This window comes from Panthera uncia, chromosome X, assembly GCF_023721935.1.
Source record: "Panthera uncia isolate 11264 chromosome X, Puncia_PCG_1.0, whole genome shotgun sequence".
NCBI lineage: Eukaryota > Metazoa > Chordata > Mammalia > Carnivora > Felidae > Panthera > Panthera uncia.
In genome coordinates this window covers 1,220,535-1,245,871 of record NC_064817.1, presented here as the reverse complement: position 1 = coordinate 1,245,871, position 25,337 = coordinate 1,220,535, and the positions used below count along the sequence as shown (strand labels likewise).

The window sequence follows — 25,337 nt, the reverse complement described above, 5'->3', positions numbered from 1 at the left end:
GGAGGGGGAGGGGGGCATCACAGGAGCTCGCGCATTCGTTCCACAAATACCGTGCACGCACACGGGTTCTGAGCCGGGCACCCGTGAGCTGCCGGGTGCTGGCTGAGGATGACAGAGCGGAGGGGACTCAGGAAGTGAAACCAGAGGAGGGCGGTGTGACATTGCAGGCCACCGGGACACCCACCGGGCTCCTGGGGGAGCGGGCAGGGTCTGAAGGCAGAGGGGCATCCGAAGAGCCTTCGCAAGGGGGCGGCAGGCTGCAAATGACCTCTTTCCACGGGGAGAGAGGCCTCGGGAGAACCCAGCCTGTGCCTGGATCTCAGGCTTCAAAGCAGTTCTCCGGGCCCAGAACCCGGCTCTCCTGATGGGTCCTACTTTTTTTTTGTTTGTTTTTCTTTTCCTATTTTCCTGTGATTTTTTCCCCTATTTTCCCAGAGTCGATAGCGTGTTTCCCCTGAGGCTGTGTGATTCTTCTGTCTCGATTAGCCACACCACCCTGCAGGCCGCCTGTCTCGGCGGGAACAACACAAAGTTACAATTTCCCAAACGCTCTGAACCCGTCTCCTAAATGGCGAGAGTGAGTACACGGGAAAAGAAACTCATCATCATCATCATCATAAAGCCTGGTTGTGAAAGCTGTTTGTATTTCCCTCCCCCCCCCCCCAAAAAAAAAACAACTGAATTTGGGCCAAAAACATGGAAAAGGGGAAATGAACCTCGATCTATTTTGCATTTTTTTTTTCCTGGCATCTAGCAATGTGTGCATGTGTCGGGAACGCCTTTTCTGTGTCCGCGGAACATCCTTATAAAACAGATGCGTTTGGGGGTGCACACAGGTGTGTGTAGAGAGGGAGGGAGACGGAGACAGAGACACAGAGATGCTTTAAGGAAATAATAAAATAAAATAAATATAAAAATAAAAAATAAAATAAAAATAAAATAAAATAAAATAAAATAAAATAAAATAATAAAACTGTATGTTCAGTCACAGAAGCCAGACTCCAGGCAAATCCATAGGCAGAAAGGAGATTGGTGGTTTCTGGGGGGTTAGGGCAGAGGGATGGGAAGTGTGCAGAGGTGCATTGTGGTTCCCCCCAAAGCACCGCCCCCAAATCATCTCGTGGAGTCGTAACTTGTAACTCTGCAGAGTGTGACCGTCTTTGCAAATAGGGTTGGTGCCTATGTAATCAGGTGTCTTCACGTGAGGTCACCCTGGGCCCAGCTGAGACACGACCCCCATATGCCCGGTGGTCCCTATAAAAAGGGAGAAACTCGCACACAGACAGGCACACAGGGAGAAGGCCGTGTAGACACAGAGGCAGGGGCGGGACATGCCAAGGGACGCCCAGGATCGCCCGCAGCCCCCAGAAGCTGGGACACAGACACAGAACAGGCTCTCCCCTGGAGCCTCCGGGAGGAACCACCCTGTGCCCCGCCTGGATGTCGGACTTGTGGTCTCCAGCACCCAGAGACAACGCGCTCCTGTGGTTTAAGCCGCCCCGTCCGTGGGGCTGTGTTACGGCCGCCCCAGGAAACCCGTACGTGATGGTTTCCTTTGGGGGTGACAAAAATATCTTGGCAGCAGACAGAGGCATCTGCAGTCCCAGTATCATGAACACAGTGCGTGCAAGGCAGGCCCGAGCGTCTTTGCTTCCCGCGCGGGTCCTTCGCGGGAGATGACCTCCCAGCGCGACCCCATCTCAACCCAGTGAGTGTGCTTAAGGGGGGGTCACTGGAGCCTCTCTGCAAGCCGCTGCAGAAACCCCTCGATTTGGCCACTATGTGGGGGCAGGGGAGGCAGCCACCGGCAGGAAAACAGGAGGCGTGTGCACCCGTCCAATGTTACTTATGGAGCCTAAAACTCCAATGTGGCAGAATTCTCATGCGCCATAAAATAGTACACTTCTCAGAGATTTTCAAACCACCTGCGGTTATGAAAGCCATTCTCAGATGGCAGGTGGGATTTGGACGCCGGGCTGCAGGCTGGTGACGGTCACACTGTGGTGCCCTGGGAGGCACATGCTCTTCTGAACCCCCTTTTTCGGAGGCGCAGAGTGACCCACATAATGTGGCCCCACTCCCAGGACGACGCTCCCACCCCACCTGCTGGAGATCAGAGGGCACACACACGGGTACCTGCACAGACAGCAGCTGACAAGGCAGGTTCCTGTCCTCTGCACCCGAAACACCGAGAATCCACACGCATTTCCACGTTCAGGGAGCTTTTTCAGAAAGAAAAGCTTCCGCTTGCTGGAAAAAAAAAAAAAAAAGCAGAAATGATACAGACACCACCCTGGTGACACACGGCAACAGAACGGGAGACTGGTCACCGAGTCCAGGAAAGCTGAGAACACAGAAATATCACGGGGACATTAAAAAGCAAAACACTTCAAAAACCCTTGAGTTGAAAAAAAAAAAAAAAAAAGAAAAAAAAAAAAACGGGAAATGGTGACTCTCTGGAAAATAGAAATAAGAAGATATTCAGAGTCCACAGTTGAGCCGGGAGGAAATGATAGACCTGGGATATTGACAATATTCAATAAGAAAGGATGGGGAATCAGGGAAATTAAGAGTTCGACTCAAGGGGTGTCCGTGTGCAAGAACCTGGAAACACAGAGAAAGCCAATGACAAGGGCCACGAATTAAAAACACAGAAATGGCAAAGATAATCATCATCCAACCATTATTTCAGAACCGAAACAGGAGACACAGAGAGGATACAAAATCATGGGATGTAGAGTTCCCCACAGACGTGCAGAATATTGAACAAATTATAAGGAAATTCTTTGCTCAAATCTGTATGGAGGCATGTTTTCTTTTTAATGTCTATTTATTTTTGAGAGAGGCTTGAGCCCCAGGTCGGGCTCTGTGCCGACAGCTCACAGCCTGAAGCCTGCTTGGGATTCTTTGTCTCCCTCTCTCTCTGCCCCTCCTCCACTCATGCTCTATGTCTCTGTCAAAAATAAACATTAGAAAAAAAAATTTTAAGTAAGTTTTTAAAAAGCTTCACAACAAAAACGGCACTATCTTTCATATGTAAAGAGTTCCCACGAATCAATAATAGCAGGGCCAATAATGCATATAAAAACGGGCAACGGGCATTTCAAACGGGTCCCCCAGAAATGGCCGTAGAAGTGAATTTTCCATACACACATTCCCAACCTCACCTGTGTTAAGAGAACTGCAAAGTAAAAGCCTTGATTTCGTACCGTATTTTCAACTAACAGTGGCAAGGACCCATAAAGCCAGGAGGGTTTTCGGAAGATATCTGAGACATCACTGGGAATATCATGGATTGGCACAGCCTATATGGAGGACAATCAGGCACCTCTCGTCAACAATTTCACACACACAGCCTTCTAACAACGCCAACCACAGACATTTCTTTTTATGTCCGTGCGACCTTGACGTGAACCTATGATGAAACGCACCTGGTGTGAACTTGAATCTGGAAAGATGTGCACCCACCTTCCAGGAAAAAATAAGCCTCGTGGACATCTCTCTTACATGTATACATTTATTTATGAATGAGTCACCCACAGCTCCCCTCTACTCTCCTGTAAGGAGACATTTATGCTTATAGTAGGACTGCAATGCTTGTAAAAAAATCAATGTTATTCACAGAGTCACAAAACGATTTTATGCACTTTTTTCTTACTGTAAAGCGAGTCTATGTGCCCAGTCTGATGCTGAAGGCTCGTTCGGGAAGAATGTGGATACCTGTGTGCTGCGTTTGTAAACCTAGGTGTTGTGTGTTAGGTAGCACTGGGACCCAGCCGTGTTGGATAACCCAGCCCTCAGCCCCCTGACAACTGGTCTACCCCAACACTTGAGATGTGTGTTAGGTCCTCTGGACTCCACACGGCCATGTTCGCTTCCACACATACCTGAGCCACGGAAAAACAGAACATCAGAACTTCTGCACTTGATGCGATTCATCTCGATGAAGCCTTCCCAAGAGTATATACAAGCATGCAAGTCAGCAGCCTTCCAGTGCGTGCAGAGCCCTACACGGGGTGGGGGTGGGGGGCAGTGTTTCTCAATGTACAAAAGTCCTTGTTTATTTCGAGGAGGAAGAGTATGCTTTCCCTTCATTTCAAGCTGTTAGGAAACATGTCAGGAGATGCCCTGCCACAAGGCAGTCTTACCCCAAAGTTAAAGGGAGCTTTCACATCAAAGCAGTTAAAACATTTTGTAAAGACATTATAGGTTACAGATTCCCAACAACAACAACAACAACAAAAACCCACATGGAAGAATGAGGAGACTATCTGAATGCAGGGGAGTATCTATGAAGTAACTAATTCAGGGGAGTATCGGAAGTATCTAATCAAGGGAGTATCTGGATGCAGGGGAGTATCTGAAGGCAGAGAAGTATCCCCTGCAGGGGAGTATCTGAACACTGAGAAGGCCTTGTCCCCCATGTACCAAGACCAGTGGAAGGAAACAGGCAGAGAAAGAAAATCCCAAAACTGAAAGGCTACCCTTAGGTCGGTCATTTGTGTCACAGCCCCAGAAAAGGGACCCCAGCCCTACCACGGTGTCCCACAGCCTTTAGGAGTCACCCCACGGCATTGCATTTAAGGAAAAAGTACTTGGTTCCTTATTTCTTTCTTTATTAGTCTGATCTGAAAAAAAACAAAAAAACAAAACTCCTCCCAAATGAAGGAAATTCTGAGGACACTAATTGAAGGCTTGTCCCGCTGTCTCCCAGGGTCAATGGCCCAGAGCTCCCGGGATGGGGGCGGGGGTGGGGGGAACTTCAGTGGGGTCGGGATTCAAACGACTTTGTGATGCGTGGTCGGCCTTTCACAGCCCCCCGGGGGAAACCCCTAGCGGCCACGGATAAGCTGACCACGCGTCCCCTCCGAATGCACACGGGGTGTCAGTGACGTTCCTCTACCCAGCATGGTGCAAACAGGCAAAAACACATGTCAAGCGGTACATGACAGACAGTCTCAACGTGAGCACAGGCGTGGGCAGGTCGGGGCTGGATCCTGCTGGAAACACGGGGGCCGCGTTCGACGGCTGCATAGCTTTTATTTCTCCAGAAGGGTCCACTGAACTGCAAACAGACCAAAAAGAAAAGACTTTGCAAGCCGGTCCCGGTCGCCCGTGACTCTCGGCTTCCTAAAACCCCCAGAAGCAGGTGCCTCCGGGACTAGAGGCTACACGTGACCTCCAAATGCACCATCAACGGCAAAGTCTGACCCTGATCTGCTTCGGAAAGAAATTTCAAGAAATTTCACAGAACAATCAAGTGTAGCAAAAAAAAAAAAAAACCCATAAAAAAACACACAACAAGCCTTCCAGAAAAGTAGCACTTCAATATCCTAAATTTGGGGCGCCTGGGGGGCTCAGTCGGTTGAGCGTCCGACTTCGGCTCAGGTCCTGATCTCACGGGTCCGTGAGTTTGAGCCCCGCGTCGGGCTCTGTGCTGAAAACTCAGAGCCTGGAGTCTGTTTCGGATTCCGTGTCCCCCTCTCTCTCTGCCCCTCCCTTGCTGTCTCTCTCTCTCTGTCTCAAAAATAAATAAATATTTGAACAATTAAAAGAACCCGTCCCCTTGACCTCATTCTGCACCAGGTGGAGACAACTGTTTAGAAGGAACTGGAACAAACCACGCGTCTCCGAAAAGGAACCTTTAACCCTTTGCTGCGCATCAGGGGGCTGAGTTCCCGGCTCCTTATGCACCGCGGGGAAAGCATCCTAACGGGCATTGAAAGAGCGTCTGAGGCCAAAGTGGGTGCCCTCTGAAGCCTGGATCCCAGCCCGGTTTATCCCGCGTCCCGGAACCAACGCCCTGGCAAGCATGGGGGCGTAAAGGTCCACATCCCACGTCCTGCATTGTCCCGGGACAACCGGGGGACGCACGGCGGAGGCAGGGGGCCGGGGCCGGGCGGACGGGACAGAAGACAGAAAGGCCTTGTGCTCACCAGGTTGGTCCGAGTTGGTGCTCTGCTGGTTTTTGGAGCTCACGTCACCTTGGTCGGCTGAAAGGAAGCAGAAAAGATGCCCCCGGGGGTGAATCCAGAGAAGGCCCCTTGTATCCGTGAGGCTGAATCAGCCCCCCAGCGTCCCGCCTGCCCCCCAGCACCACAGGGAGCAGTAAAGGTGCAAACACAGCCCCATCCACAGGGTGGGGTGGGGGGAATCCATGGCTAACGGGGTCCCCTCGGCTTGCGCTTGGGTCTCCTTGTCATCTTCTTGTCACTTTCCAAATTTCTGCTGCTAGGCACGAAAGCAGACTCGACCTGCCCCCAGACACCCTGCCCCGCAAAACCCCACCGCGGATACGCAGCCCGAATCGACAGAATTCAAGACAAGTCCCAGCTTCGCGTGCAAAAAGCGTTTATTTCCTGACGGTGGCCTCGCTCAGGAGCGCAAGGGGCACGTTTTCGGCGACAGGGGGGCCTCAACACCCACGGCAGGTCGCAGAGGAACCGCTCACGCTGAGGGGGGGGGGGGCGTGCCTGGAAAACGCCCACAAGGCACAGTAGCGGGAACGTCCACATGGGGCGAATGTTGTCGGCGACACGTAACAGGGCGTCTGAGGCTCGGGCGCGTGTGGTCACGGGATGCCAGCTTTGCAGGACGTTCCGAAGGCCTCGCGGTCGGGGGGTGCGTGGGCTGGACGCCGTGTGGCACAGGGCGGGGTCTGCGGTCTTGGGAGCAGGGGTGCGTCCTGACCCCCAGCATCCGCACGCACAAGGCGGGGGGGAGGGGGGGAGCAGGAAGCCAGGCCCCGTGGGTGGGTGGTGTTGGCTGTGATTCAGCCGGGACTTTGTCACACCCGGGTGGGCGGGGCCGCGGGACAAAACCCCAAAGCCCCGGGGCGGTTCTCCCAGATCCAGCTCTAGCCTCTTGCAAAACCCCCAGAGGTCAGTGTGGCCCGAGGCAAGGCCAACCCCGGGCAGGGAGGCCCAGGCCTTGTGGGCAGGGACGCACGGCCACATTCCCCGTCTCCAGGGGGACGCACACCTACCCTGGAAACACGGGGCACCTGTCCCCGGGCCCCCCATGCTGCAGGCCCCTGAGGGGACCCCGGATTGCACACAGGCACTGTTCATCATCACCTCCAGGACGTTAAGGGACCACGTGTCCCCGTGTAAGCCGTTAGAGACACTGCAGCTTTGGGGCAGGCTGGAGGGGGGGTGGGTCCCCAAGCCCCAGGACTATTTCTATCACACACACCGAGCACTCAGAACCCCGATCGAGGCTCTGGGGGAGCACTCAGGAGCACGGCCCAGCAGAGCCTGATTGTAGGTCCCACTGAGGGCTTTGCTCTTGGGGCCACACAGACCCTCCACTCAGACCGTCGGCCGACTGACTCCGCGATTGTAACATCCTGGGGTTTTTAGGGAAGGGGGGGGGACATTCACCCGTTTTACGAAGCCTGGTGAGAGAGACAGCTGGAAACTGCTTCCTCGGACACAGAGTGGGGGCAATGCGCCAGAAAACCCCACAAGCCGCAAAATCAGAGATGCCAAGTTGCACGGGACGTAGAAACCCGGTGACCCGGGCCGGCCGTGTCTGGGGACCCTCCAGGGACCGCGGGGACAGCTCCCTGCCCTCCTGCCCGGTTGGCTAGCAAACAGGAACTCGACGGTCAGGAACGTGGTGATGTTGTACGGCCGACCCCTCAACCCCTCGCCACTCTTCCCTGGCAGTGAATTCAAGCTTAAAAGAAAATCTGCGCCTTCTTCTGCACGTCGTGAGGCTACCTACGCGTGGGACCTAAGACAACATTATGAGCCTCCGTGCCATCTGGAAGGCAGGAAACACACACCCCGGCCGGGGACGACCCCCTCACCGCGGCGACCGACTAGGCATACGGACAGGGGCAAGTGCTCGGCTCTGAGGCTTAGCGGACAAACACTGACCACACGGGAACGTCTTCGGGCCTGCACGGGGCGTTCTGCACGTGCCTACATCCTTGGCTGGTCTGAAACGAAAGGTCGGGAAAGGAAAGAAAAAAACAAAAAACAAAAAACAAAAAAAATAAAATAAAAACAGCAAAGGTAAACTTTGCAGAGGTCTGAGGCGGGTCCAGCAAAGCCCCCGAAAGCAGCCGCCAGCTCGGACAAAGACACTGTTGGGGCTCAGAAGTATACAGCAGGCTTTCGAGACTTTTTTTTCTTTTTCGCAGCAATGATTAGACACCAAAGTGCAACAGGAAGCCGAATCCGAAACGAAACCAACATCAAGGAGGAGAGGGGGGCAGGAGTGGGGAGACAAGCAGGGAGGGAGGGAAAGACAGGGGAGGGACGCCCCAGCTGCGCACTCCAGCAACGCCTCAAGCATCTGCTACTAAGATGCTGAAGTGGGACCGACCACGGGCCCACGTCCAAAACGGCTCTCAATAGCCCAGTGTGCACCATTTGTTAGAAAAACACACTCAACCCTTAGGAACATGTCCAAATCATTAGCACCAAAGGACACATCTACCAAATTTCGTCAGCCGTGGATACTTTTCTGGGCGTCAGCTCGGAACGTGATACCAAAAAGCATTTAAATAAATTGCTATCGGGGCGCCTGGGGGGCTGATTCGGTCAAGCGTCCAACTTCGGCTCAGGTCATGATCTCACAGTTCCTGAGTTGGAGCCCCATGTTGGGCTCTGTGCTGACAGCTCAGAGCCTGGAGTCTGCTTCTGATTTAGTGTCTCCCTCACTCTCTCTCTGCCCCTCCCTTGTTCATGTTCCATCTGTGTCTCTCTCAAAAGTAAACATTAAAATTTTTTTTAATAAATTCGTATCAAGACAGCTAGCATGTGATCGACACACCTCCACGCTGAGAGAAAACTTCAGTTGGCACCCACTTGTTCGACACTGACCTGCATGCAGATTCAAGAGACACGACAAACTCCAATGCAATAACAAAGTCCTGGAAAATCACATTCTTTAGAAACAGCCCCAAACCATGGCATCTCTTCAACCACTGGGATGCACTGGGGCCACATCGTCCTTGCAAAATGTCCAAGCCCACAGTGACTTCTGGGTATGCGCTTCTTTAAACAACTATCCCGGCAACAAAACCTATAAATGACCCCGCACAGACCTCCGGAGGGTCTAGGGACTTGTGTGCCCGATGGTGAGACCAACACAGAACTTGATCCCATAACACAGGTCGAAACACCAAAATGTCTATTCACACACTCAGAAAAAATACTCTTGTGCATTAACGTCTTGTGGTTTATAGAAAAATAGAACCTAATTTTCTTTGTCATAACACTGGACATTTTATGGCTACAGACAAAAATGCCTAACAACTGAAACCAGAACCCCAGCTTCCTTTCCTTGTTATGTTTTGCCTCTTCCTTTGCTCTTTTTTTTTTTTTTACTTTTTCTTTGTACATCTACATCAGCTAAGATGTACATGAACCCCATAAAAACCACAAAACAAATAAAGATTATAAAGCACCCACAATGCTAATTTGGCTCATGCAGAGTGGAAGACTGGATGACATTCTGGGGAAATGAATTTAGCTAGGTCCTCACTCCCATACGTTGAGTCACGGACTGCCCTCAGCCCATTCTTCAGGAAAGGCAGCTTTTATTTTTGAAAATTGTAAATTCAACTATTCCTACCTGGGGAGATTTTGATTTTCATGCCATGCAATGACCAGAATGTTCCAAGAACCAGGAATGAGGTGCGGAGAGAATGGAGAACAGTTAGTTTTCCAAGGTCCTGATCCCATTCCAAATATTGGACAACGTCATCTCCATGAGGACTCCTGAGTACTTGCCCAAGTCCCTGTGCTTTGGCATATGGATGTCAAATAGCACCACAGCATCCAAGGGAGGACACGTCCCTTGCTAAGACAAGGTGACAGAATGCTTTGTGACACCAGAATCTGACGGGATTTGGAAACCCAGTTTGGATTTGAAGATCACCTACAGATTTTCAGGAAATCGTTGTGCCTGCACTTCCTGTGCATTCTTCCCTAGCAGGGTGCCTTCCTCCGCTCCTGGCTGAGCGTCATACTCTGAGCTGAGCGTCTTCATACAGTGTGACAGAAATGAAGTTGAAACAGAAACAGAGATGCACTTCTCCTGAATCCCCAACTATTTAGCCTGCTATTTCTAGGAGAAGCAACAGGTGTTTTCATTGGTTTCCCCTCTCTTGTTCCTCGTTGCATGTCTTCCAAGAGCATTTTCTTGACCTTGGCCATCCTTCCATTTGGGCACATCCTTAACCTTGGCCAGCGGTCCACTTGGGCACGTCCTTGACCTTGGCCAGCGGTCCACTTGGGCATGTCCTTGACCTTGGCCATCCGTCCATTTGGGCATCCTGGACATTCAACATTCAGGCAACCAGGCACAGTGACCTGAGCACCCCTGATGGAAGTCACCCAGTCATATGTGGTAAATAGACATAATCAGGCACTCTTAGCCTTCACTGCAAGAAGACAGTAAGGGTGCTGTTGGGGACTTTCAATTTCAGGCTATATAGAAATGGAGTTTGTGAATCTAAAAATCTGGAATGATGGGAGATTAAGGGTAGACTCCCACCCTATAGTCTAACTGTGTGTCACCATCTAATGACATCTTTTGTGAAGTTCCCCAGAGTCCTTAGGCAGTGGTCCTTGAAGATGGAAGGCGACAGCTAAGAATGAATATGTAATTGAAGCCACCAGTAGGTCGGGAGTTCAGACATCATGAGGCTCCTCCAAGGAGGAGTAGCATCCACAGTCCATGGGACCCTTGAAACCACATCAGAGCCTACCCGTCATTATTCTTGCAAGAGGGAAAGCAAGTGACCTGGGCAGAGTGACCCAGAGATGCATGAACGTGAGCTATGTTCAAAACAGAAGTTACTGACGCCACAGCAAATCCTATGTAATTCAGGGACTCTTGCATATATATGGTCCCAAAACACCCAACAGTGCAATTCCAATCCCTATGTCAGTAAGTGAAGCACTGTCTACAGTCACCTATAAATTTTATATCCCATCCAAGAACCCTCTCAACTACCTGTTGGTACGGGATTGTACCAGAAAAGGAATCAGTTGCCCTGTGTTTCGATTTTAATTCCCTTGGGTGGAGAAAACAATATGGCGGCCCCCCAGCCATCGCTCTTGTCCAAAGGATGATGAGGTGGCCGTGATCGTAAGTAACGACGAACAAATGTTTCTAAGCCCTAACATTTCTTCAACCAACCCGTCAAGACTTTGACACACAGCCTTACGAATCCTCACAAAAGGCCCTTGGCGTGCAGATGACCACCTCCCCATTTCACAGGCGGAAAACCCAAAACGACAGGGGTGGTTAGTGACTTCCAAATTTACAGCGATTTCCTGAACTATCAGCAGCCTTGCACATGTCTCATGCCAACCAGACTTCTGGTTTGTTTTAGTTTTAAGAAAGCACAGATTTCCAGTTAGTAAGGCACAAAAGAAAGGAAGCTATTGCGAAAACCTTACCGTTTTCTTTGAAGCACAATTTTTTCTTCTGGTAGGCGATAAAGCTAGAAATTGCCCCAGCCACGGCCACCACGACGGCCCCCACGATGCCAGGGACCACCCCAGGGGAGTCAGCTGTGGGAAGAAGCACAAGGCACCGTTACTGGGGACCCCATGACCACAGAGTGACCGTGGAGGAAACCCCACTCCTGAGCCTTGCCCAACTCCCACCTCCAATCCATGTGCATGACACGAAGGGCCAGCCACACTGCTCCCCGAAACTCCCATCTGGAATTGGAATCTGTTTGACTACGGGCACCATTTTGGATGGGACACCCTGACTCCTCTCCTGCCCTAACTAAGGCCAGTGCTCGGGTCCCAACAGTTCAACGTGGAAACTCTCAGGGGGGGCAACACGGCCGACCGTGCGTGGTTCCCCTCTGGGACCAGTCCGAGGTCATGTGGCATCACCGTCTCCACGCATTTTCTGGAAATCAAAGCTGCTGAACCCCTCTGTATGTTCCGTCTGATTTACCAGGACGGTGTTCCCGTTCATTCCCAGAGTGGGCGTTGGGACATCCATTGTCTGCTGCCCTTGCACATGGGCGTTCCTGCTTCTCGGGATTTCAGACTCAGCGGGGACTCGTCCCCCTCGGCTCTGCTGGTTGTGGTTGTCAGTCCTTTGCACTGGGACTGAACCACCCCAACGCCTCTCCTGAGCCCCCGGCTTGCAGAAGGCAGCCTCCCCAGTCATGTGGGGCGATTCCTTAGAATCAATCTCTTCCTGTGTATCTGTACCCATATCTGTAGATAGATGGATCCCAACGGTTCTGTTCCTCTAAGGAACCCGGGGCAAGACCGCTGGCATTCCTTCTTAGGGCACTCTGGGAAAATGAACTTAAAATGCAGGTCACATCGGCACCCCTGGGCTGTGTCCCCGAAGGGCGGTCAGCCAGCTCTTCAGCTGAGCGCTTGGGGCGTGTGTGGCTCGGACCAACCACCAGCTTCGGTGCCCCGTGTGCCGGCATCTTTAGAACGACACAGCCAGCACGACAGGTGTGGTCTTGAGCAGCCCGTTCTGCTGTCTCTCAACAGCGTGTGTGAGAAACTCCAGGCATCAGAAACCAGGGATACCTACCCTGCTCCTCCCCATCAGGCCTCGGGCCTCCACCGCCGGGGCCATCGCCACCGCCCCCTGCAACGGAGAAACAGGCTGGCAGACGAGTTGCATCAGGCAGATTTTTGGTAAAGACAAACTCCCACTGAGAATCAACTCCCGGGACCTCGAGCTGCGAAGGGAACTTGGGAATGACCTTGCAGAGACAAGGCCAGGCACACCTGTCCTTTCCCGTTGTTGAGCGGGGACGTCCCCACTTGGCTAAAGGGAACTTCGGGCTTGCCCCCATGCACCTGACTGAGACCACCGCTCCCATGGTGGACTCCAGGAGACCTAGTGAGTCCTGGCTGCCTCAGGCCTCTGGCCCCTCTCGCTGGGCTCAGCAAGGATCCCAGCCAGGGCCTCGGAGCCCACCTGAGACCCAGCCCCTGGCTACGAGGAGATCGAAGGCACATCCCTGTTGACTCCGGGATACGTACAGGGGACCCTTGAACAACGAAAGGGGATTAGCAGCGTCTGCTCCCTGTGTGGTTGAAAATCTGTGTACGTGGGGCTCCTGGGGGGCTCAGTCGGTTAAGCATCTGACTCTCGATGGCAGCTCAAGTCATGATCTCATGAGACTGAGTCCTGAGTTGGGCTCTGTGCTGACGGCATGGAGCCTGCTTGGGATTCTCTCTCTTTCTCTCTCCCTCTCTTTCTGCCCCTCCCCTGTTCAAGCCCCTGCCCCCGTCTCTCTCTGTCTCAAAATGGGTGGAAAACTTAAGAAAGAAAGAAAGAAAGAAAGAAAGAAAGAAAGAAAGAAAAAGAAGGAAAGAAAGAAGGAAAGAAAGAAAGGAAGAAAAAAGGAAGAAAGAGAAAGAAAGAAAGAAAGAAAGAGAAAGGAAGGAAGGAAGGAAGGAAGAAAGAAAGAAGGAAAGAAAGGAAGGAAGGAAGGAAGGAAGAGAAAGGAAGGAAGGAAGGAAGGAAGAAAGAAAGAAAGGAAGGAAGGAAGGAAGAAAGAAAGAAACAAAAAGAAGGAAAGAAAGAAAGGAAGGAAGAAAGGAAGAAAGAGAAAGAAAGGAAGAAAGAAAGAAAGAAAGAAAGGAAGGAAGAAAGAAAGAAGGAAAGAAAGGACGAAAGAAAGAGAAAGAAAAAGAAGGAAAGAAAGAAACAAAGAAAGGAAGAAAGAAAGAAGGAAAGGAAGAAAGAAAGAGGAAGAAAGAAAGAGGAAGAAAGAAAGAAAGAAAGAAAGGAAGAAAGAAATAAAGAAAGAAAGGAAGGAAGAAAGAAAGAAGGAAAGAATGAAAGGATGAAAGAAAGAGAAAGAAAGAAAGAAAGAAAGAAAGAAGGAAAGAAAGAAAGAAAGGACGAAAGAAAGAAGGAAAGAAAGAAAGAAAGAAAGAAAGAAAGAAGGAAAGAAAGAAAGGAAGGAAGAGAAGGAAAGAAGGAAAGAAAGAAGGAAAGAAAGAAAGGAAGGAAGGAAGGAAGGAAGAGAAAGGAAGGAAGGAAGAAAGAAAGAAACAAAGAAAGAAGGAAAGAAAGAAGGAAAGAAAGAAGGAAAAAAGAAGGAAAGAAAGAACGGAAGGAAGAAAGGAAGAAAGAGAAAGAAAGGAAGAAAGAAAGAAGGAAAGAAAAAGAAAGAAGGAAAGGAAGAAAGAAAGAAGGAAAGAAAGAAAGAAAGAAAGAAAGAAAGAAGGAAAGAAAGAAAGGAAGAAAGAAAGAAAGAAAGAAAGAAAGGAAGGAAGGAAGAAAAGAAGGAAAGAAAGAAAGAAGGAAAGAAAGGACGAAAGAAAGAGAAAGAAAAAGAAGGAAAGAAACAAAGAAAGGAAGAAAGAAAGAAGGAAAGAAAGAAGGAAAGAAAGAAAGAAAGAAAGAAAGAAAGAAAGAAAAAATTGGTGTACAATTTTCGATTTCCCAAAAACTTAACTACGAATAGCCTACTGTTGACAGGAAGGTTTACCGAACACATAAACAGTCGACACGGTATTCTTAGAATAAGGGAGCAAGGGAAAACAAAATGTAATTAAGAAAGTCGTAAGAAAGAGAAAATGCATTTGCAGGACCGTGCCGTATTTACCGAAATAAAGGCACATGTAAGTGGACCCGTGGAGACAAACCCGTGTTGTTCAACGGTCAAGTATATGTTAAGACAAAGTACGTGTAAATTCATATGTAAATATATGTAAATATAACATAAATGTAACCAACACATAAATACATATCAATATAACGTAAATGATAACAAACACATATAAATATATTCTACTTACTATAAACACATGTATTACTATACTTACTTTATATGAACATTTTTACTCACTTATGTAATACGTAGTATATTTAAGGACTGTTTTGGACCCTATTCCAACCTAAGATTTTAAAGCAAGAGGTAGAGGGGCCCCTGGGTGGCTCAGTCGGTTAAGCATCCGACTTCGGCTCAGGTCACCATCTTACGGTTTGTGAGTCGGAGGCCCGCGTCAGGTGAGCGCGAGCCCGGCTTCGGGATTCACTCTCTGCCCCCTGTGAGATTCTCTGTGTCTCTGCCTCTCTGCCCCTCGCTCACTCACGCTGTCTCTCTCAAAACAAGAAAAAGTGGGGCGCCTGGGTGGCTCAGACCTTACTTCATCCGCAGCACCAAATAGTCACCGACAAAACAGGTGATTGGTGCATCCAGGAAATGTCAAGAAGGGCCTGTCTGGCCGGCTTCCAGCCCGTGCATACGGCGGGTAGCTGCCTGCGGTCAACACAGCTCCTGGGGACCAGCCCCCGTGGAGCACGTCTTACGGTCCACAGCCTTGATGCATCTGCATCACTGAGCGCTAAGAGCCTAGACCCCGCCGTGATTCTGCACAACAGGTGGGTGACAGGGAGGAAAGAGAAGAAGTCATCGTTCTACCTGCATCTGAGGCTCCATCGAGGAGATCGGAATCTGAGAAGCCACCTAGGAGAGAAAAACACAAGTGTTATCTGCTATCCTGGGACTGTCAGGAGGGTCTCGATGTCTCGGAACGAAAGAAAACACCATCAGGATCAAAAGCAGAGCGGGGACAGGCGCAATCCAACAGGGAGTATACTTTCTGGAAGAAATGTCTCCAGTATGCAATGACAATTTAATTCCCAATTCTATTTTAAGCTCCTGAAGTTAGCCTCACCAAAAACTCTGCTACAGAGCCTGAAAAAGACTCCAAAAAAACAAAAAACAAAAAAAGGAAAACATATAGCAATCTTTTGGATGAATATACATGAAATGATCCCAAAGGAACCTTAGTAATAGCCCTACCTGTTCACTCCCCCCGTTACCGGTGACACATTTTGTTCACGTCTCGACTCTGGACTCGGCCACGAGACTCAGAGGTTAAGTTGTCAATATGGAAGCCAAGCCAGTATTTTAAAGTAGCCTCCGTTGGGCCGGGTGGTCTTGCTCATTGAGAGGGGCTCACCGAAGCTCGTGGCACAGTGACCTCAGTCATCCAGACAAGCCAACCCCAGAGGCCCCACCCACTGACCACAGACACAGGACAGCCACGCCCAGATCAGCCAAGCCCCGCCCAGACTCAAGCCCCGCCCCCCCCCCCCCCCCCCCCAACCCCCAGGCAAGAACGATAAAAAAAATTTTCCTCCACATTGGGTTTGGGGATCGTTTGTTAAGGGTCAATAGCTAGCTGATACACATCAAATTTAATGCATCAGTTTCACGAAACCTATCATGATGAAATACGGGTCATTCCACAAAGCCACATACTTTGTAGGAGGACATCCTTCAGCGTATGATGTGAGACTCACGGGTTAAAAGAAAAAAAAATATATATGACCACATGCATTGACAAGCACATGGCCCTGATAAAACTGAATATGTCCTGGGCTTCCTACCCAAGGCAAAATGATTCCAATACAAGAGAAAGGAAAGAGAAAATATAAGTATAAAAACATAAATATATACACGTGATTAAGAAACCATTTGCCAGTAATATGATAGTCTTTTCATAAAAGCTAAAAAACAAAGGCAAAATTATTAACAGGTAATAGGATTCTTCATTAAGTGGCTAGTGAGGAACGATGTACAAAATTCATTTCTGGGTTACAGAAATGAGCCCCAAAATAGTGGAGATTAAATGTGTCCACAGAGGGGCACCTGGGGGGCTCAGTCGGTTGAGCATGTGACTCGGGCTCAGGTCATGATCTCATGGTCCATGAGTGCGAGCCCTGCATTGGGCTCTGTGCTGACCGCTCGGAGCCCGGAGCCAGCTTCGGATTCTGTGTTCCCCTCTCTCTCTCTCTGCCCCTCCCCTGCTCACACTGTCTGTCTCAAAGATAAATAAACATTAAGAAAAAGCAAACATCTTTTCGAAAGCTGCTTTCCACTCCTGGAAACCCCACAGGACTTTGCCCCGCGGAGCCCACGTGGTGCCCAGGCCACCGTGAAATGAGTGCCTCTCTGTAAGGGAGCCCACTATCCTCTGAGAAACGCCCAGCGGCCCTGAAGGAGAGGGAGTTTTACCGGAAGATCCAGGCTGCTTGGGGTCTGGGTTAGGCTTCGGTTTGGGTGGTTTAGGCGGTACTGGGTCGTCTGTTTGTAAAAGATAAGCGTTGCATTTATGAGCACTTTGCAGTCAGCAAACACACACACACACACACACACACACACACACACGAAAAAAAAGAAAACCAAGGAAAAGGCATCAGTTCACCTCCGCCTGGTTTCCCAAACAGCTACGAATTGGAGTGTGCCCTTTCTCAGGGTGGGGACCCTGGGACAGAGTCCCCTGCCCATTTCTTTCCCAGTGTCAGTACTCACCCTCAAGAGAACTGGGCCCTTCCCACGCTTCTGTAAGTTTCCGACAGAAACCGAAGCAGATGTCTGGACCGGCTGTGGAATTCGCAGGACCCAGCCCAATGGAAAACGCGGGGCCCACGGTTCAAACTGGACTGAGCATTTCAATATGGCGGCCACAAGCCAGGCTGGGCTCTTGGTGAGTGTGTGCACGGGTCACATGCCTGAGCTCACACCGTCACCCCAAAGACGGTGAGCCCCGTTGAAGAATAAACGCAGGTCCACACAGGGGCAAACCACACACCCAACAGCAATGGCCAACAAGGACAGGCCGTCGCCTGCGTTTTGGGGGGTGACAGCCATCGCTTGCTTCCGAGAGACGACGCTCGTGGGAATGATACTCATGCGGCGATCGGAAGGACCGTCAGCCACACGGGAGACTTCTGAAAACCATACTTACGGCTTCTTCCCCCGCCGAGGGCGTCTTCCAAGTTCAAGTCCGAACTGTCTGCAAGGGAAACGTGTCATCAGCCCCGAGGCTCCGGGGAGGAATTCAGACCCCTAAACAGACCCCTAAACAGAGAAGACCCTGCTTTCCCAGCTCCCTCAACGCTTTTCCTGGCCCCAGTCTCACCAAGGTCAGAACGTCAGAGCCGCATTCCTGACCCGTCACATGAAAAGAGCCACGGGCGAACCCAAGTTCCCCAAGAGTGGCCACAGCCTCGGGGGAGGCAAGGCTCGGAGCACTGGGGACAGACATGTGACACCGTGTGTGGGCGGCCGCGCACCTGCGATGGGCGTCTCCGGGCCCAGACGTGCGGGACCACCCGACGGGAGCCTCCCTGATGACCCAGGTGGCCTGCGTGTTCCGAACCCTTTCCGAGCTGCAGCTACGTCTAGGGGTTGCAACGCTCTCTGGTCCCACACCCTTTGCCAGCTGGGAACCCACAAGGATGTCAGCCCCGGTTTCTGCAGAGAAACCACGGGGCCCACGGGGTTCACCAGCAGCTCTGGGGGCCGACGGGGGGGGGTGGGGGGGGGACGGAGGGGATCTGTCCCGTGCCCGCCAGGGACGTCCGCCTCTTACCTGTGTCGGGCTTCTTGGGGGGCGCTGTGGGTTTCTTGTTACTGTCTAAAGAGAAAAGACAGTCTGTGAGCGAGACTGCTCGGGAACTCTGAGCCCGCTGAGGACCCGCCATTAACAGGTGCCGAGCAAGGTTTTCACTGAGACCAAGAGCATGTATACGGTGTATACGAAGGCATTGACCCCCGTACAGGCTGTGTTATACTTAACTACGTGCGGGTAAAACTCACTGTCCTGTGTGAGCCTAAATTTTAACATTACCTCCCACTTGTCACAGCTACGAAATTTTTTTTTTTTTAATTTTTTTTTTTCAACGTTTTTTATTTATTTTTGGGACAGAGAGAGACAGAGCATGAACGGGGGAGGGGCAGAGAGAGAGGGAGACACAGAATCGGAAACAGGCTCCAGGCTCCGAGCCATCAGCCCAGAGCCTGACGCGGGGCTCGAACTCACGGACCGCGAGATCGTGACCTGGCTGAAGTCGGACGCTTAACCGACTGCGCCACCCAGGCGCCCCACAGCTACGAAATTTTAAGAGCACTCACCGTCGAGGGCATCTGACAAATCGAAATCCTGGCCTACGAGGCAAAAAAGAAAAAAAAAAAAAAGTCTGATTACGTATAAGAAACGTACAAACGTGAAAATTAACGAAATACACAGAAAGGGGCTGATGGGTTTTGTGAGGTTGCCGGCGTGTGGCAGCTTTAAAAATTTTTTTTTAACGTTTACTTATTTTTTTTTAATTTTTTTTTAATGTTTTATTTATTTTTGAGACAGGGAGAGACAGAGCATGAACAGGGGAGGGTCAGAGAGAGGGAGACACAGAATCCGAGGCAGGTTCCAGGCTCCGAGCCGTCAGCACAGAGCCCGACGTGGGGCTCGAACTCCCGGACCGCGAGATCGTGACCTGAGCCGAAGTCGGACGCTCAACCGACTGACCCCCCCCAGGCGCCCCTGGCAGCTTTTTAAAACGTAGGACCAACTGGGGCTTCTCATCTGGCCCCCATGTCCACATTCACACCCCAAAAAGTAAGACATCGGGGGACGTTCGAAACGGCAATGATCTTAAAACGTAGCTGCAGTTACGAGAGTCAGAAAACGTGCTGATTTGGTCCGAGCCTGATTCATGAACAGCAGACCCCTTGCATTAAATGAGTAACGAGTTCCCACATGATGGAAAACACACAGAGGGAAAACTCGCGCCTCATGTGACCCACGTCTGTGACCACACAGCCGAACTATGCTTCCTGCAGAATCAGCAGACAACCCACAGAACACACACAAAAATATTGCTTAAGCTCCCGGGTCCCCGAGAAGGGGGGAAAGTGCCCTGATGTGCCTTGTTCTTTGATCCCGTTGCTACCGCGTTTATTGAAACCATTTTAGTGCTGTTGTTCAGAAGCCGTTTCTGATGGGCTGCAGGAGAGGAAAGGGGACGAGCCTTGGAGAAGCCTGATCGGGCTGTCCGGTCAGCTGTAAGGCCAGCGACGGTACCTGTGAGGTCAGAATGTTAAGGGGCACCAGCCCCAGCTCAGGAAGTGCTAGACATTTCAGGCTGCACGAACATCCCCGGGAGCCAGGTCAGGGTGGGGAGGTGTTCGCTTCTATGCGATGTGTGACCCAGGCTGGGGTCTGTGATTGTCCCCTCTGTCGTGTGTGTGTGTGTGTGTGTGTGTGCATGTGTGTGCGCACATGTGCAGGCGTGTGTAGGTGTGGTTTGTGTGTGTGCATGTGTACATGCACGTGCATGGTCTGTGTGCATATGTGTGGATATATACGTGTACGTGGTCTGTGCACTTGTGTGTGGATATATACATACGTGTGCATAGTCTGTGTGAGTGCATACGTGTGTATGCATGTGCACATGTGCGTGCATGGTCTGTGTGCATATGTGTGGATATATACGTGTGCATGGTCTGTGTGTGCATGTATGTGTAGATATATACACACATGCACATGGTCTCTGCATGTGTATATGTGTACATGTGTACACGTGTGCACGGCCTCTGTGTACGTGCATGTGTGTGCCTATATACACATGTGTGCATGGTCTGTGTGTGCATGTGTGGATATATACAGACGTGTGCACGGTCTGTGGGCGTGCATATGTGTGTATACATGTGTACATGCACGTGCATATATATGTCTGCATGGTCTGTGTGTTCATGTGTGGATATATCCACACGTGTGCATGGTCTGTGGGCGTGCATATGTGTGTATGCATGTGTACATGCACGTGCATGCTCTGTGTGCATATGTGTGGATATATACGTGTGCATGGTCTGTGTGCGCATGTGTGGATATATACAGACGTGTGCACGATCTGTGGGCGTGCATATGTGTGTATGCGTGTGTACATGTGCGTGCATGGTCTGTGTGCATACGTGTGGATATATACATGTGCATGGTCTGTGTGTGCATGTGTGTGTGGATATATACACATGTGCACATGGTCTCTGCGTGTGCATGTATACACGTGTGCACAGCCTCTGTGTGCATGCATGTGTGTGTGCCTACATACACATGTGTGCATGGTCTGTGTGCGCATGTGTGGATATATACAGATGTGTGCACGGTCTGTGTGCATGCACATGTGTGCATGCATGTGTACATGCGTGTGCATGCTCTGTGTGCATATGTGTGCATATATACATGTGCATGGTCTGTGTGTGCATGCAGGCTGACTGTAACCACCGACTCAGAACTCGCTAATAAAATGCTGCCTCCTCTCCCTGCACAACCTGCCGGGGCAGCTCCTTGAGCTCGTGGGTCCCCTTGGTGCCCCTGCTGCTGACCCCACGTGGCCTCCACACAAACCCTGTAAGAGCAGACGAAGCAGGGGTGGGGGCACCCTGCCAGCCAGCACCCTCCAGCCCCGCACAGCCCCAGGCTGCCCTCTCTGCCATGGTTCTCCCCCAGAACCCTCTGCAATGCACACCACACAGAAGGTCCCCATACTGTCGCCAAAACAAAGTCTGGAGCCCGCTGCTCCCAGGACCCCAAGGTCAGCCAAGGGCAGGTCTCACGGCACACGGGCAAAGGAACGATGCCCCTTCCCACCCTGCTCCCCACCCCCCTTGTGCACGCAGAACCCCCTCGAACCCCAGAGCAAGAGCTTGGCTGCCAGCTGTTGCACGATTGTGCAGATGTGTGCAAAAGTCACGCACACACATCGAGATCCGCTGAAACCCCCACAGGAACCGGCAAGAAATGCAATGATTCAACAGCCAGCACTCGACGGCCAGGAACACCGCCCAGTGTATTTCCAGCCTGACTTAATCTATCCGTCTACACAGACCCCGCCGTGCTGCCTGCTCCCCAGACTGCCTCCCGGGGCCGACGGAGCCGGAGGAAACAGCAGCACGTGGGGCCGCCAGGCCCGACCACGCGGAAGGGAGCCTGGGCCCCGGGGCCCGCACTCGGGCACAGAGTCCCCCGTCCAGGAGGAAGCCGGCCGCTGTGAACAAAGCCTGTGCCTCCCCAGACGCCCAACACCCCTCACGGCTGCAGATGTTCGGGGGACCCAGGGTGACTCACACGGGGCGAGGCCCCGCCTGGCAGGACACATGCATGAGTCACCCCCACGGCACCTCCCTCCTGCAGCCCCTCCCGACTCACATCGGTGTCACATGGGGACACAGGCCCAGCCACACGCAGTCCCCGAGCCGCCCCCCGCCCCCGGGCAGGTGGAATATGGAGTAAGTTATACACATACGTTTGGAATAAGTTTTATACATACGTACATATACGTAGAACATAGGATTCTGTGTAGAACTTAAATTATAGACATATACGTGGAAAACGTTATACATATTTACATACGCATACGATATAGAATTATATATAGCATATAGATTTACAGACATATATTTGAAATAAGTTATTGGGGCGCCTGGGTGGCTCAGTCGGTTGGGCGTTCGACTTCGGCTCAGGTCATGATCTCACAGTCCGTGAGTTCGAGCCCCGTGTCAGGCTCTGTGCTGACAGCTCAGAGCCTGGAGCCCGTTTCACATTCTGTGTCTCTCTCTCTCTCTGCCCCTCCCCTGTTCATGCTCTGTCTCTCTCTGTCTCAAAAATAAATAAATGTTAATAAAAAATTAAAAAAAAAAAAGAAATAAGTTATGTATATTCACATGTATACAGAATATAAAATTGTATATAGAACATGGAATGAGTCATATACCTATGTGTGGAATAACTCCTATATATTCACATGTATATAGAATAAAAAATTCTATGTAGAACATGGGTTCTATATAGAACATAGATTATAGACATATATTTGTAAATATACACCTACATGTATAGAAAACAAGATTGTATGTGGAATGCAAAATAGATTATAGACATATTTAGAATAAATTGTATATGCTCACGTATATATAAATATGGAATTACACGTAGAATCTGGAAGAAATAATATACATATTTGGAAAAAATTCGCTATATTCACATATATAAAATATAGAATTATATATGGAATATGGAATAAATTATAGACATAATTTGGAATAAATTTTATATGTATATTTACATGGAAATACATATATCCTATTATATTCTAACTATATCTAATATGTAACGATTCTATATACGTAATACATATTCTAAATATATCTGTTCTATATTCATATATATTTCTATATAGAATATAGAATTCCATATACAATATGTAATGAATTATAGATATTAATTTAGAATAAATTGCATTTATATTTACATAAAGCAATATATATAAATATACTTACAATAATAAATGACAACCATTGCAAATTATATAGGTTATACACAGACCTTATAAATCCTATAGACAAATTATATCTAAACTAGAAGTCACTTACACAAAGAAAATTACAATAGGAATGAAAGATATTTATAATGTATTATAGAAACTGCAAATTATCTGATTTATAATTATACAGAGAAGTTATAAATCATATAAGCAAATATATAGGATTAATTAAAAAAATGTTTTGTAGCATTTATTTATTGAGACATGGAGAGACAGAGAATGAACGGGGGAGGGTCAGAGAGAGAGGGAGACACAGAATGGGAAGCAGGCTCCAGGCTTCGAGCTGTCAGCACAGAGCCCGACGCGGGGCTCGAACCCACCAACCCTAAGATCGTGACCTGAGCCAAAGTCGGGTGCTCAACTGAGTGAGCCACCCAGGCGCCCCACAAAAGTAGAGAATTAGAACAGAAAGCAAGTCGGGAAAGCAAGCCTCACATCCTCTGTCCCACCCCTTTCTCTCTGCCCCTCCCCTGCTCACACGCACACACACTCTCTCTCTCTCCAAAATAAATAAGCGTTAAAAAAACACGTAAATCACACGCGGCTTGCTGGCCCTCCTGGCCTGGACCCTCCACTCTCTCCCCGCTGTGGCTGCTTCCAGACCATCTCCACCGCTCCCTCCCCCCGGGGGGGGGGGGGGTGGGCCCCCCCAGGGGGAGCTCCTATCTGACCCCCCACCCCCCCAGGGTGCTCCCTCCCACTGCTCCCTGCACCCCCCCCCACCTGGACTGGCCCCAAATGACCCCTTAGACGAGCGCAGACATTATCAGCTCACGGAGCCGTCTGCGGCTCCAGAAACTGGCCCGAGGTCCCAAAACAGACTGGACGTTTGTGCCTATTAATTACATGATTCATGCAGGTTGCACGGTACGAAGTGTGGGGAACGCTGAATGAGTGGGTACTCGCCCCATCGTTGCTCCTAGGGGATTTGCGCGGTTACCTTCTCCCGCCTTGGGTCATGTGTCCACCAGAGCATCCATCCGCGACCCTGTCGTGCATTACCGCGAGAACTCCTATTCGTACCTCAAAGCCCCGAGAAAATGCTGCCTCCTCCAGGAAGCCCTCTGTCACTCCCCCTGGGTGTAGACTGACGCATTTCCTCGCGAATTCTCAACTCGGGCTGCGGGTGATTTCCTAAGCACGGACGCTCAGGCCATGCTCCAGGCCAATCAGATCAGAGACTCTGTGAGCCGGGACCCAGGCGCCGGTGTCTGAAAGCCCACCGGCATTGCAGGCTTTTAATTCCTTCAGATGCCTTGTCCCTCGCCTCTGATCCCTTGGTCCAGACTCTGCCAACAGCCCGTGTCCCTCCAGCTGGGTCTGCACGCCGCCCGTCACCGAGGGGATCTTGCAGAGCCAAGTGCGAATGTGCACCTGTCTCCTTGCAACCGTCCAGGTGAGTTCCACACACACATCCTGGCAACCGAGGCCGCCCGTCACGTACCCCTGGGGTTCCACAGCCAGAAATAAGCTGTGTCCCTGCAGCATTCTGTCTCCCCAGCCCGCACACAAGCTACCTGAGACCTCCCCACGGCCCCACCGGCTCCCATACCTTCGTTTGCTGTTTTCAAGCCACTGCCCCAGCCTGAAAAGCCCTCTCCCCCCTTCAGGCTTCTGTTGCTATGATGGTCTATGCAGGGCGCCCAGGGTGGTCTCCACCTGCGAGGAGCTCTCTCTGGCCTCTTTGGGGGACACTGGTCCCTGCTCCCCTCAGCACACCGCACCAGAAGGGGTACCTTCCCTGCCACTCGCCAGGCAGAGAACAGACGATGGGGACCAGGTATTTCTTCTGCAGGCGCCCGAGCCAACAGTGTGGAGAGAATACAGATGCCACTTGACATTCGATCTGTGCTGACGGAAGGCAAGTGGGAGAGCCAGTGGCTGGCTGTGTGGGTAAGCGGACACATGGATGGGTGAGTGGGCTTCTGGGTAGATGGGTGAGTGGATGGATGTGTCAGACAAATACATAAAGGTAGGTGGATGGATGGGTAGACGAGTGGATGGGTGGGTATTTTGATGAATGGATGGCCAGGCACATAGCTGGACAGACAGATGGGTGTATGGATGGATGGATGGATGGATGCACACATGGATACGTATGTGGGTAGGTACGTGGATAAACAGGTAGGTGGCTGGCTGGCTGGCTGGCTGGCTGGATAAGTGGGTGGATGGATGGATGGATGGATGGAGGG

General features: G+C 50.6%; 2 protein-coding genes across 5 annotated transcripts in view; both read right to left on the bottom strand.

The window, feature by feature from the left end:
- Positions 1 to 4,269, bottom strand: part of XG (Xg glycoprotein (Xg blood group)) — a 31,917-nt gene extending 27,648 nt beyond the window's left edge. For both annotated transcript variants that reach the window (XM_049643345.1, XM_049643347.1), the window contains exon 1: positions 2,137 to 4,269. In XM_049643345.1, the coding sequence (XP_049499302.1) occupies positions 2,137 to 2,206 (70 nt within the window). In that variant the 5' untranslated portion in view covers positions 2,207 to 4,269. The remainder of the gene's footprint in view (positions 1 to 2,136) is intronic.
- Positions 4,270 to 4,599: 330 nt separating this feature from the next.
- CD99 (CD99 molecule (Xg blood group)) overlaps positions 4,600 to 25,337 on the bottom strand; it is a 32,873-nt gene continuing 12,135 nt past the window's right edge. Inside the window, exons 2-10 of one of the 3 annotated variants that reach the window (XM_049643348.1) lie at positions 18,899 to 18,931; positions 18,357 to 18,401; positions 17,730 to 17,777; positions 16,997 to 17,065; positions 15,395 to 15,439; positions 12,541 to 12,597; positions 11,424 to 11,537; positions 5,937 to 5,993; positions 4,600 to 5,065 (exon numbers count right to left, since the gene is read on the bottom strand). In XM_049643348.1, coding sequence (XP_049499305.1) covers positions 5,040 to 5,065; positions 5,937 to 5,993; positions 11,424 to 11,537; positions 12,541 to 12,597; positions 15,395 to 15,439; positions 16,997 to 17,065; positions 17,730 to 17,777; positions 18,357 to 18,401; positions 18,899 to 18,931 — 494 coding nt within the window. In that variant the 3' untranslated portion in view covers positions 4,600 to 5,039. Of the gene's footprint in view, positions 5,066 to 5,931; positions 7,946 to 11,423; positions 11,538 to 12,540; positions 12,598 to 15,394; positions 15,440 to 16,996; positions 17,066 to 17,729; positions 17,778 to 18,356; positions 18,402 to 18,898; positions 18,932 to 25,337 lie in introns of those variants that run through there. The other 2 variants (XM_049643351.1, XM_049643350.1) reach the window with 2 other exon arrangements.